Source organism: Bactrocera tryoni, chromosome 4 (assembly GCF_016617805.1).
Source record: "Bactrocera tryoni isolate S06 chromosome 4, CSIRO_BtryS06_freeze2, whole genome shotgun sequence".
NCBI classification, from domain to species: Eukaryota; Metazoa; Arthropoda; class Insecta; order Diptera; family Tephritidae; genus Bactrocera; species Bactrocera tryoni.
The window spans coordinates 2897283-2910919 of NC_052502.1; the positions used below are offsets into that span (position 1 = coordinate 2897283).

Sequence of the window (13637 nt, forward strand, 5' to 3'; positions counted from 1 at the left end):
CTTATCTTTTTTACTCCAAATCCCATAAAAGCCGTGACAACGATTACGATAACTATGAATTTAAAAAGGTTCGTTCCGAATCCTACAAACACTGGCACTTTATAAGGATGTGTTACCAGTTGTTAGCGGTAATATACATATGTTCATTATATACCTCTGATGCTTACTTTGTTACAAGTTATTAAGCTATCTCAGTTGTGAATTGATTCTCTAGAAGTCAGGGTTAATACCTGATGAAATTAAATTATACTTGTTCACAAAATTTTAACTTATTTGCACATAAAAACTTGAGACATCAAAAGAAATATTTTCTTAAAAAGTAGAAACATTAGCTACATTTAGAGAAATTATTCCTTTATATAGAATATCGTGAATATTTGGCTTCTGGAAGGTATTTTTTAAGTCTCCAACAACAATCTGCTTACATTCATGCGCTCCATTTCCCTTTATAGCGCTTCTCGACGACAAGAAAACCAGAAGAAATCCCAGCGTAAGTATTGTGTATGAGTAGTGTGTTTGTTTGAGTCAAACAAAAAATATCTTACATGATACTTATTCTGGATTCTTCTTTAGCCCAACCCATCAACAATCTCACACAGACTATACAATATTTATGTGGAACCCAGGATTTATTTTGATTCCTCACAGGAAAACCAAAATAGTATAAATAGCACTATTCAATTAATGGCGTTACGACGCTGAGATTTAAAAGTTAATTCTCCACACACCTCACTTTCGGGGTCATTAGAACACTTTCGTGGCATTATATAATATTACGATGACAAAATGTTCGGGCCCAAACTGATGTGCTGTGCCTAAGAAAATGTCAGTCAGATCCATTTGAACTCCCTAATCTAAAGTAAGCCAATGTTTTGACGACAATTAAATGGCTTTTAAATAAGATAAGTTGCAGATTCATAAGTTATTTTCGTTAAAAAAAAATCGTATTTTTTTCTAAATTAGTAGTTTCTGTTGATAGTTATAAAGAATTCATTTTATGCCTTTTAAAAAATTGTTAGAAGGTTTTAAATATTATGAACACCATTTTTTGGTGCAGTGAATAAAACACAAATTGGAGAGAAGCAAAGCGTTTATAAAATTAAGTTTCACTAAAAAAGTATACATATATCTAGGAATACTAGATTGTGTGGACGTCTTCTTCTTCCTCCGGCGGGTACTGCGTCGAATACTTTCAGAGCTGCAGTGCTTTCATCCATTCGGACGACAAGACCTAACCAGCGTAGCCGCTGTCTTTTAATTTGCTGCACTATGTCAATGTCGTCATATGGTATATCACATACTCATCGTTCCATCGAATGCGATTTACTTCTTAGTCCAGTCATTTAAGCTTAAATTAGGTAAGAATCTCGGAATTCGATATACCCATTTATATGTCTGTAAATACTTGTATATTGATAATATATATATTGATAATATACAAGTATTTACAGACATATAAATGGGTATATCGAATTCCGAGGTGTACTTACTATAATGACTGGACTATCTCAATTGCCTACTCCATTCCAAGTAGCACCTGTTGGCAAGAGTTATTCTGCGTTGGATTTCGAGGCTGACATTGCTGTTGCTGTTAATACTGGTTCCAATATAGACGAATTTATTTACGACTTTAATGTTATGACTGTCAACAGTAACGTGGGAGCCAAGTCGGGAGTGCGACGGCTGTTTGGTTGATGACAGTAAATATTTCGTCTTGCCCTCATTCACTACCAGAGTCATTTGCTTCTCTTCCTTATCGGAAGAACGGCGATGTTGAGACCAATTATATCAATATCATCGGCGTACGCCAGCAGCTGTACACTCTTAAAGAAGATGGTAGCTTCTCTATTTAGTTCTGCTGCTCGAATTATTTTCGCCAACTGTAGATTGAAGAAGTCCACGTTTGGTATCAAACGGCTTGGGGAGGTCAACGTCAGTTTACACAGCCGTATTAAGTAGTTTTGCGGGGATAATGGCAGCTCCTTTTCTTGCTATCAAAACTAGCTTTGAAATCGACGAAGAGATCTTTTCACATATCTTTTCCAAGATTTCGCGCATGGTGAATATCTGGTCAGTTGTTAATTTTCCAAACCTAAAGCCACACTGATAACGTCCAATCAGTTTGTTGACGGTGGGCTTTTTCACACAGTACGCTCGATAGAACCTTGTATGCGATGTTGAGCAGGCCTATCCCACGGTAGCTGGCGCAGATTGTGGGGTCTCTCTTTTTGTGGATTGGGCAGAGGACACATAAATTCCAATCGTGATTGCAGTTTCTTAACGCCGGACCGTCCTTATGTTTGTTGACGTGCGTTTTTTGCTGCACAGAGGCGGATGTGTACATATCATGGCTGCAACAAAATATTGGTCCCAGTCAATGTTAGAACTTCGGAGCGTACGCACGTCTAGAATAATGGAGATGTGTCTTCCGTCTATCACAACATGATCGATCTGGTTGGTGGCTTTTCGATCCGGAGACAGCCAGATAACTTGATGAATTTTCCAATGCTGGAATCTCATACTACAGATAACCAAACTCAACCCATTTGGAAATTTATCACTGAGGCTGAATTTACCTGCCAAAGATGCCTTCTTTGGCCTTTCATTAAAGTCGCCAAGCACGATTTTGACATCGTGATGGGGGCAGCTCTTATAAGAACACTTCAAACGCTCATAGAAGGCATCTTTAGTCACATCATTCTTCGTTTTTCTCTTCCGTCAGGGCATGGGCGCAAATCAACGATATGTTGAAGAACTTCGCTTTGATGCGGATTGTGGCTAGACGTTCATCGACCGGATAGAATGAACAGAACTCGGCGATGGAGTCTCTCTCCCACCACGAATTCCACACCGAATTTGCGCTCAGTCCTTGCCCCGTCCATCGCACTTCTTGGTGGGCGGTGATGTCAGCTTTTATTTTTACAAGGAAATCAACCAGCTCGTCAGCGCCACCTTCCCAATTCAGGGACTGGAGATTCCAGGTGCATGCTCTTAACTCTCGTTCTAGACTGTTGTTTCGTTTTTATTGGGAGCATTTTTTCGTTGCGGGTCCCAAACCCAGCGCACAACCCTAAGTAGGGATGGTTCGCCTTCAAAAGGATGTTATTTTGTTAGCCAAAGGATACTTAGTATAAGACCGGAAGTCGTGAGCTGCTTGAGCCTTATGTTAAAGAATCGTTTTTGGCCACTCCCAAGTGAGTGGCACTTAGAGAACTTTCCTCACTTGTGTGACTCCATCCTCCATCCTTTCTATGTATTTTTACAAAATAACTGGTTAAAATAGTATTATTATATTTTTTATCCATTTTCCGTTTTCGGTTCATATCCTAAATAATCGAAGTAATGTTTCAAAACTTCAACCAAAATTAAGTTGGATTGAAGACCATAGGATAATGGGAGCCGTAATTAGTAAAAAACTACTTTGTACCAATGAATAGTACATTAAAAAATGTTAATTATTTAACTATTTTCGTGCCTTAATTTATAAAATCGCGCACAATTGCTTTGTTGTTAAGAGTCTAAGTCACTTTATTATCAAGTGATAATGTTGCCAAGTTTTTCAGTCTTCTAGACACTTTGTAGATCGCAGGTAGGTTTTGATAAGTTTCAATTTGAGAAACTACGCTCTCCACTAGTTACGGGCACAAGACAATTTGTGGCGATGTGTTATAATTTGTTCAAACAATGATGTACTATTACAAGTGTAAACAGCTTTTCTGCCAATAACTTGCACTTCTTTGAATTAATCTGTTGCATCTATAACCGTCAATCCACCGTGATTTAATAATATTCATAATTTTTTTACAATGTTCAAAAGTGGCTGAAAACGAATAAATTTTGATTCGTCTGACCAGACTACAAGCTTCCAGTTATCTGCTGTCCAGTTTCTGGCGAATTTCAACCGTTCCGTAACATTCGTTACAATGACAATGCTATTTTTTCTTTTTACGCTGCGATGTAACCAATGTCGCGCTCTCCATTTACCAACGCTTATTTATTTCTATGAATGCGTTCTTTGATGTCAAATGCTTTTTCTTTTCCATAAAATCTTATTGTGGTCGCTTTTCCTGAACGCTTATGACCACGGATTGTTCTTTTTTTAGCTCTTTGGATATCATTCGTGTAGAAGACCTGGTCTTGTGATGACTATACAAGTAATACTCCCCTCATCAATTTAATAACTATTAAACAAATATTTTTTTATTTAATAAAACGTATTAGAATCCGATGGTTTATTTTTTGTATTATGAACCATTTTGTTGAGAATTGAAAATGAGCTAATGAGCCGGCCCTGCATCCACCGTATAGAAGGAAGCCTTGCCTTTGTTCCTTTAATATATTTAAAATCAACTACCCCTTTTAGAAATTCCCTTGATTCATTATCATCGATGCTCTCATGGTCTGTACAAAATTGAAGAAACTCGTGGTATAACTTGTCGCAAAGTTCGAAACACTTATCAAGTTTTTGTTATTAACACACAAGATTTTATTCTATCCATATTGCTGTATCTAATGAACTTTATACACCTAAATTCACGTTCTTCATTCCGCCTAGTAAAAAATGAGAATGTTAGGCAATACGAAGGGGGAATTGCATTTTTCACGATTCTCAAAACCGTTTTTTTTTTAATTTGTGTATGTCTGACTGTAAACGCGTTGCATTTCAAGAAATCACGCTTGTAGAAACAGTGTTAGCCGATAAAGTTGAGATAATCGAAGAGCAACTGCACTACTCTATTTCAAGTCTATTTTTTACCGTTTTCAACTAACCAAAATTTGGTTATATTTTCTAAACCTAAATGAAATGTGGAAAGCATTACCTTGACTCTTCCGTAATACAGATTTATGCATGTTTATTGAAATGAGTAATTGATTAACATCATCATACCTAGGAAAGAAACAATATCGATACATGGTAACGAATTAAGGCTTATGCAACTCTTACCATTCCCAGTTGAATTAAAAACATTTTAATTGAATTAAAAATGTATTACAAGTGAAAAAAGAGAATTTAAGTCGACAACGGTGAGCGCTACTACAAAAACGCCGATCATCATAAATGATTCATCATGTACAAATATTAGCGTCCACAAACGGCAATTACAATGTAACTACTTACTTACTTACTTTAAGTTAAGTTACAACACTCGCAAATTAGAACCCGTAGTAAATAGAATTTCAGATAAAAAAAAACATAAAAACGAACAAATACAAGGTGCATTCCAAAGTAAACAGGACTTAAAAATACAGAACAAATGGTTTTTTTGGCAAAATCAATTTATTTTATTCAAAATAGTCTCCTTCTGCTTCAATACACCTTTTTACACGGTCCAAGAGTATGTCGAACGAGTGTTTTAGCTCGTTGGCCGGTATGGCCGCCAGAATGCAGGTGCAAGCCTTTTGAATGACCTCTAAGTCTGCATAACGCTTTCCTTTCATGGACAAATGCATTTTTCCGAAAAGAAGTCGCACGGTCCCATATCAGGTGAATACGGGGAGTGGTTAATGGTTAAAATGTGATTTTTGGTCAAATAATCGTCCTTCGAATGTTGGATTCTGAGCAATTTTTGCTCGTCAGTCAATTTGTGCGGAACAAACCGTGCACACACCTTTCGTAAGCCTAAATGTTCGGTCAAAATGCGATAAATCGATGTTTTGAAGATGTTCAATTCCATTTCAATGATGATTTCGGCTGATTTTTGATCAATTCACGCACGGTTTCCATGGAATTTCCATTGATCACGGATTTTGATTGGCCCACATGTTGATCGTCATTTATGTCCCCACGACCACTTTTAAAACGTTGAAACCACTCAGGCCCTCTGCTACGGGATAGGCAATCATCGCCATAAACTTGTTTTATCAATTGAAACGTTTCGATAAAAGATTTACCAATTTTGAAACAAAATTTAATGTTGACTCTTTGTTCGAAGCTCATTTTCGCACCGATAACACAAACATACTGACACTTAAAACGCAATAACTTCACTTCCAATCGATGAATAGTCATGAAATTCTCACTGGACAATCGATAAATATAGCAGATTCTAACGCACCACTCGACATATAGATGGCACCAGGTGGCGCTAAATTCATAATGTCCTGTTTCCTTTGGAAAGCACCTTGTATAACTGACTATTTTGCGAAGTAAAGATTAGCTGTGAAATCGGTTATTGAACCTATTTTATGAAAATTATCTTATCATATCGATTTTTTTATTTTTAACAGGAAAATTATGTATCAATGAAAAAATTTCCAGAAATAAGTGTCACCTTAAAAACAAAGAGGGAAACCAAACATGTATATGAAGAGGGAAGCGAGACGCATTTCGAGACAGAAAAAGAGAGAGGCCGAAATGCGTAAGTATGAAGAGCTTGAAAGCTCCCCACAAGAATAATGCCCGAAAATTCTACGAAACAAGGTTTCAAGACCGGAGCATACTCTTTCAGAACCCCCAATGGTGATCTAGTCACCGATGCCCAGAGCATACTAAAATTGTGGAGGGAACACTTCTTCAGCCTGCTGAATGGCAGTGAAAGTATAACGCCAGGAGAAGGCGAACCCGATTCCCCAATCGATGACGATGGAGCAGACGTTCCATTGCCCGACCATGAAAAAGTTCGACTAGCAGTTACCCGTCTGAAGAACAGCAAAGCGGCGAGGGCCGATGGATTGCCGGCCAAGCTATTCAAACACGACGGCGAAAAACTGATAAGGAGCATGAATCAGCTTCTTTGTAGAATATGGTCTAACGTAAGCATTCCCAACGATTGGAATTTAAGTGTGCTCTGCCCAATCCACAAAAAGAGAGATCCCACAATCTGGGCCAGCTACCTTGGGATAAGTCTTCTCAACATCGCATATAGCGTTCTATCGAGCGTATTGTGTGAAATATTAATGCCCACCGCCAACCAACTGATTGGACCTTATCACTGTGGCTTTAGACCAGGAAAATCAACAACCGTCCAGATATTCACCATTCGCCAAATCTTGGAAAATATCCATGAAAAGAAAATCGACACAAACCACCTCTTCGTCGGTTTCAAAGCTGCTTTTGGCAGCACGAAAAGGAGCTGAAAAACTAAAACAGGTGTGTAAACTGACTTTGAGCAATACCAAAAGCTCCGTCAGGATCGGGAAAGACCTGCGACTTCTTCCATTTGCTGCTGGAGAAAATACTTCGAGCTGCAGAACTTAATCGAGCAGGTACAATATTTTATAAGAGTGTACAGCTGCTGGCGTATGCCTTTATTGATATCATTGGCTTCAACACCCGCGCCGTTAGTTCTGCTTTCTCCGGACTGGATAGGGAAGAAAATCAAATGGGTCTGGCAGTGAACGAGGGCAAAACGAAATATCTACTGTCATCAAACAAACAGTCGTCGCACTCGCGACTAAGCTCCCACGTCACTGTTAGAGAAGTGAAGTCCTCTCTCGACGAGCAAAAACCACAGTCTATAAGTCACTCATTATTCCCGTCCTGCTATATGGTGCAGAGGCATGGACGATGACAACATCTGATGAGTGGACGTTACGATTTTTCGAGAGAAGTTCTGCGAAAGATCTATGGTCCTTTGCGCGTTGGCCACGGCGAATATCGCATTCGATGGAACGATGAGCTATGTACATGAGATATACGACGACATTGACATAGTTCATCGAAGAGACAGCAGCTGCACTGGTTAGATCATGTCGTACGTATGGACGAAAACACTCCAGCTCTGCTCAATGCAGTACCCACCGGGGGAAGCAGAGGACGAGGAAGACCTCGCTTTTTTTTTTAATTTTATAACAATAATATTCCCAGCCGTGAACACCTCACATACAACTTTTGCTGCGCTCTCCTTCGGATATTTGCTTTAACGGAAAAGTTCGATGTACACTTTTGTATCAGTTCGTTCAGATTGAAGCGCTGAACACATAGAGAGCGACAGACTGCAAACTACATCTGTCAAATATTAAAATACACACGTTCTTATGGGCACTGTTATTTTGACAGCTGCACGACTACACGACTGCAGGCCGACAGTTGCCGTCCTCGCTAACTTCAATATCCTCCTATTTTTGCCAACGACAGTAGGACGACCGTAGAGTTGACAGTAGAATGGAAGATAGAAAGAGGAGGTAGAGTGGTGATGCCACTAATATGTAAAATGTAAAATTATTCACAGCTTTAACAAACTTGACCTTTTTTTCCAAATAAAAGCATAAAATAACTATATTATAGCTCTGTTATATCATTTGTAATAACAATTGATAATTTAAAGCAAAAATATTTACCTATTTACTTATTTTTTGCATAAAAAATTTCATTTTGAACAAAATATTAAAATTTCATTGAAGTGAAAGGAATTAGTATGGCCGCAACGAAATTGTATACATACAAAATGGACAACTGCGTCCACTTCAAGTGGTGAACACAATGACAGCGACAGACTGCAGCACCACGACAGTGAACTGAAAACGTCGTTGTACATTTTGAGAAGCAACAACAACACAATGGCCGGCATGTACACAAAACAACGCAGTTGTCCATTTTGTATGTACACAATTTCGTTGTGGCCATACAAATTCCTTTCACTTCAATGAAATTTTAATATTTTGTTCAAAATGAAATTTTTTATGCAAAAAATAAGTAAATAGGTAAATATTTCTGTTTTAAATGATCAATTGTTATTACAAATGATATAATAGAGCTATAATAGCGCTATTTTATGCTTTTATTTGTAAAATAACGTCAAGTTTGTTAGAGCTGTGAATAATTTTACATTTTACATATTAGTGGCATCACCACTCTACCTCCTCTTTCTATCTTTCATTCCACTGTCAACTCTACGGTCGTCCTACTGTCGTTGGCAAAAATAGGAGGATATTGAAGTTAGCGAGGACGGCAACTGTCGGCCTGCAGTCGTGTAGTCGTGCAGCTGTCAAAATAACAGTGCCCATAAGAACGTGTGTATTTTAATATTTGACAGATGTAGTTTGCAGTCTGTCGCGCTCTATGTGTTCAGCGCTTGAGGCAACGCAACGTAAAGTGAAGCAAAATATTGAGCAATTGTCAACTTTTTACGCTTGCCCAGTAGCCGACACCATTTTTATTAGAGAGAAGTATTGAAAAAAAAGCGTCCATTCTTATATACCCATTGCTTTCTTCACTTCGTTGTTAAAATATTAATTACCAAGAAAAGTGAGGATTCTCGGATTTAACAATAATAATATACTTATCAGAGGTTTTGGGGAATTCAAAACAGATTTGATTTCGTTTTTACAAGCCTAATGATTTCAACTATCTCGAAGATTTTCTCTTCCACATCGAAACAGCTGTTTGCAAAAAACATTTGTTTTTAATTCATAATAAATATTTCAATTTCCAAAAAATTATATTTCCCATTTAATATATTAGAAGAAGGCATTTAAGAGACCATTCAAATCCATTTGAAGTCCCTGGAGACATGTTATAAATTTTTCGTTCTCAAATTACATTCCAAAGTATAAATTCGGTTTTCAAAACATGTCTTTTCGTTTTAAAGTCACATAAAAAAATGTTGGGTTTCTGGAACAAGCAAATTCGATTTTAAAACCGAAACGTATAACATCGCTGAATATCAGAATTCGTGACTCCTAGAGTTCTTATCGGCTTCAGGCTATCTCTCATCAGCTGAACAAGGTAGGACAGTAGGACCTCCTCTCCCTGTTGCTGAAGTGCTGGAAATATGCCATTAACCCCCGCAGACTTGAATTTTGAAAACGAAGTCGTAGCCCACCTGACAGTCCGCAGTAAACAGTTGTCTTGCGACTACCCAATCCAGGCGAGATACAAAGCTTATGTTCAACGACAGGTAGACACTGGTCTTCCTTAATTGTCTCCGGGAAATGCGCACGCAGAAGTGTAGTAGCTCTCTCCTTCTCACTGGTCGTATAAGTGCGTCATATCTTTTAATTACTCTGAGTTCTGAGAGCCTTTTTGATCACCAAGGGCAGTTGGGTCCTTCGGTGATCGTCTTTAGGGGACAGCTGCAGTGACCAGCATGTAACCTGGTTGTGAGCAGAAAGCCTGTTCCCCAGTCCCAGGTTCGTTACACCTCCGTCTAACTTCCCCTCCCATTAAAATTTAGCACTGACGAATACGTTTAGGGGGGATTTGGGTGACCTCTACCCTTAGCCCAAATTTCAAAATCCTGTGATCCGACATTGATTCTGATTGATTCTGTTCTGATGACACCCTTCACTGTGAGATTACTCCCGAAAATAATTTCTTACACAGGGTGATGTCCAGCACTTCCCTCCTATTACTAGGGACGAATGTAGGTTCATAACCTACATTCTAAATACTTAGATTATTACTAACAAACGACCAGCTCCAACCGGACGAACTGTTGGTGGTAGAGGGGGCATTCTTCCCCTGCGTCCCGTTGTGAACCCATAAGCAGTTTCTCGAAGGGGAATTTTTAATTTTGGTTTGTTTACATTTTCATATGTTTTTATTGCCGAATTAATTTGTTTTAATAACCCATTCACAATAGGAACAAAACAATAAATTTGCAGTGCATCTAGATCGATACACAAGCCAAGATAACATTTCACAAACCAATATAATTATGATGGCTAAATTTTCCATTTAAAAAAAACTCGTCCATAGTAAATATGAGTAACAAAAAATGTTTTCTAAATTTTGCTACAATTTAGTAAAATCAAAATGTATTTATTTTACTTAATACATATGTACTTAGACTCGGAAACCCTGGAAGGTTGTACGCGCCAAAATTTTTGTAATCGCGCCTGTAGTCGTGTTTATTTTACACTTTTTTGGCAGATCGTTAAATATAGTAATAGTTAAAAGATCACGATTTCATAGAATTTGATATATCAGTTATTACAAATGTATTAAAATGAGCGTCGACTCCAGTAAACTAAATCAGTGTGCCTCTGAAATAAATCTGGACGAGCAACAATATTTGGACCTTATTCAAAGAATAATTACTAAAGGTAAATTGAGTCCACTTCCTTTCCTAAAGATTAATTCAGTCTGATTATTGCAGGCGTGGATCGGTCGGATCGAACTGGTGTTGGTACACGATCAGTTTTTGGTGCCCAAATGCGCTTCGATCTGCGAAATAGTTTTCCATTACTAACTACGAAGCGAGTATTTTGGCGTGCTGTCGCTGAAGAATTGCTGTGGTTTGTTCATGGTAAAACAGACGCTAAAATACTTCAAGAAAAAAATATTCACATATGGGATGGAAACAGTAATCGGGAGTTCTTAGACAAATGTGGGTTTTCCGATAGGGAGGAAGGTGATCTAGGCCCAGTTTATGGTTTTCAGTGGCGTCATTTTGGGGCCAAGTACAGAAACTGCAAGGACAGTTACAAAGATGAGGGTATAGATCAACTTCAGCAAGTAATTGACACAATCAGAAACAATCCAAATGATCGGCGTATTATAATGTCTGCTTGGAATCCTGTCGATATCCCTCAAATGGCTCTACCACCTTGTCATTGTCTTGCACAATTTTTTGTTGCCAATGGAGAATTATCTTGTCAATTATACCAACGCAGTGCCGATATGGGATTGGGTGTACCATTTAATATTGCCTCGTACGCTTTGCTTACCTATATGATTGCTCATATTACTGATCTCCGACCAGGGGATTTTGTCCACACTTTGGGCGATGCACATGTCTATAATAATCATATTGAAGCATTAAAAGAACAGTTAACGCGAAAACCTCGGGAGTTTCCTAAATTACTTATTAAGCGTGAGTTAAAATGCATTGAAGACTTCACGTTTAAGGACTTCGAACTTATCGACTACAATCCGTATCCAAAAATTTCAATGGAAATGGCTGTTTAATACAATCCGTATCCAAAAATTTCAATGGAAATGGCTCCTTAATACAAACATATAACTATATCCATATGTATAAAAGTGTATCTGAAATTACTGATTTGCCAATTTTATTACATACAATATCCGAGTAAGGTAAGTGTAAATTAGCCAACTAGCGTTTACATAGATTCACTAAAACATTTTTTATGGACAATAAACCTGAAAGGCGATGTAAAATTATAAAAGTAAAATCGAAGTAAAGCATATCAAATGGTACGGTATAGGAGGATCAACAGTTGCCTCGTAACGACTTTGTTGTTCTCACTGTAAATACGTTCTTACTGTTCTTAGCTATTTATGTAAATCCTTGCTATACGTAATCGTTCTTTTTTTTATTTTCCTGAAAAAATGGTTTTGACTAAAATTTCTTTAAGAGGTTCCCAGATTCTACAGCGACAAAAAAAAATAGTTCGAATATTATAATACGGGAAATAATAGATATACTTTTCACGTACAGTCCGACGAAATGTACGATATGCAATTTATAAATGAATATACACATAATACCACATCACAAAATTTGGTAGCTCTAGAACATTTCAACTTCCAAGTATTTCATTAAAGTTGATATGTAAACACTATTGAATTACAAATTAATTAAATAAAAGCAGTGATATTTCAACACAAAGTGTCAATCTTCCTCTATTGGAATTGTACTTTGCCACTCGTTCGGATTAACGAAAATATCGGATATAGTCCCACGTAACGTGAATATGCCTCTATTAAGTGGCACCGGTCGAGGCTTCTTATCCACCTCAGCTAACCATTTCTTCCATGCTTCCGCAGCCATTTGCCGTCGCTGTTCTTCTATAACCCGACGTCGTTCTTCTTCTTTTTTCTTAATATTACGACGTTGTTCCTCCTCTATTTGTTTTGTGCGTTCCCAAGCTTCCAGTTTAGCTTGTGCTTCTTCATCGATAATTTGAGATTTTGATGGTTTTTCTTCCAGTTCAACATGTGTTTTGATTATTTCATGCGAACGAGTTTGGCGTGATTTTGTTTTCAACCACTGTTGAAACTTTTCTTCTGAAAGGCGTTTTCTTGCTTCTTGTTCCTTGCGTTTCTGCTCTTCAGCCTTCCGGCGTCGCGCAGCTTCATCAGAAATAAGTTTCCTATCAAGGCGACAATAAAAAATATGTAAAATAAATTGTGTTAATTGCTAAGATATCGAGACCTTTTGGCAGATAACCATGTTTCATAGGCTAAGTCCGGTTTTAAAACAATTTTAGCTGCTTCGCAGTGTTTGCGATAAGAGAAGGTGTAATCACGTGTAGTAGGATAGTTATCTTCGGACTGTAAATCCAAAGGTGGTACAATATCGCTCTGATTTTCCGATGACGGTAATAGTTTATTCTCATCATTTATGCTACTAGTCTCACTTTGATCTGGTGTTTTTTCAATAAAAGCTGCAGGATTTATATATCTAAAAATGATAAACAAACTCAAATTTATATTTAAATACTTCTCCTTTTGTGGAAACAATTTTCACGAATTAATACCTTACGCTAGCCTTTGTCTCGCAACTTCGAGAACTTAAATTGACGCGAGATGTGTTAGTGCTGGTGCTGCTAGCACTCAAGGAAATCGCCAAGCTACGCGCTGAATGGCGACGTTCTATTTCGTTACCATTATCGTCCACCCGGGTGGTGTAAAAAGCCATGACAATCAAGTTCCAACAAGTTTATATATTACTTTACCGTAAACGTAGATAATACCAGGAACCGTTTTCAAAAAAATATATATATTTTAA

At 37.7% G+C, this 13637-nt stretch overlaps 2 protein-coding genes across 2 annotated transcripts; one reads left to right on the plus strand and one right to left on the minus strand.

Moving 5' to 3' along the window:
- Nucleotides 1–10808: 10808 nt before the first annotated feature.
- Nucleotides 10809–11941, plus strand: LOC120774353 (thymidylate synthase). The gene is made up of 2 exons (XM_040103938.1): nucleotides 10809–10986; nucleotides 11040–11941. Exons 1-2 carry the CDS (start codon nucleotides 10890–10892, stop codon nucleotides 11849–11851), a joined length of 909 nt encoding a protein of 302 aa, XP_039959872.1. The 5' UTR covers nucleotides 10809–10889; the 3' UTR covers nucleotides 11852–11941.
- Nucleotides 11942–12302: 361 nt separating this feature from the next.
- On the minus strand, nucleotides 12303–13633 carry LOC120774354 (coiled-coil domain-containing protein 34-like). Its single transcript, XM_040103939.1, has 3 exons — nucleotides 13387–13633; nucleotides 13062–13310; nucleotides 12303–12999 (listed from the first exon to the last, which is right to left on the minus strand). The coding sequence occupies exons 1-3, from the start codon at nucleotides 13545–13547 to the stop codon at nucleotides 12519–12521; spliced, it is 891 nt and encodes a 296-aa protein (XP_039959873.1). The 5' UTR covers nucleotides 13548–13633; the 3' UTR covers nucleotides 12303–12518.
- Nucleotides 13634–13637: the final 4 nt, after the last annotated feature.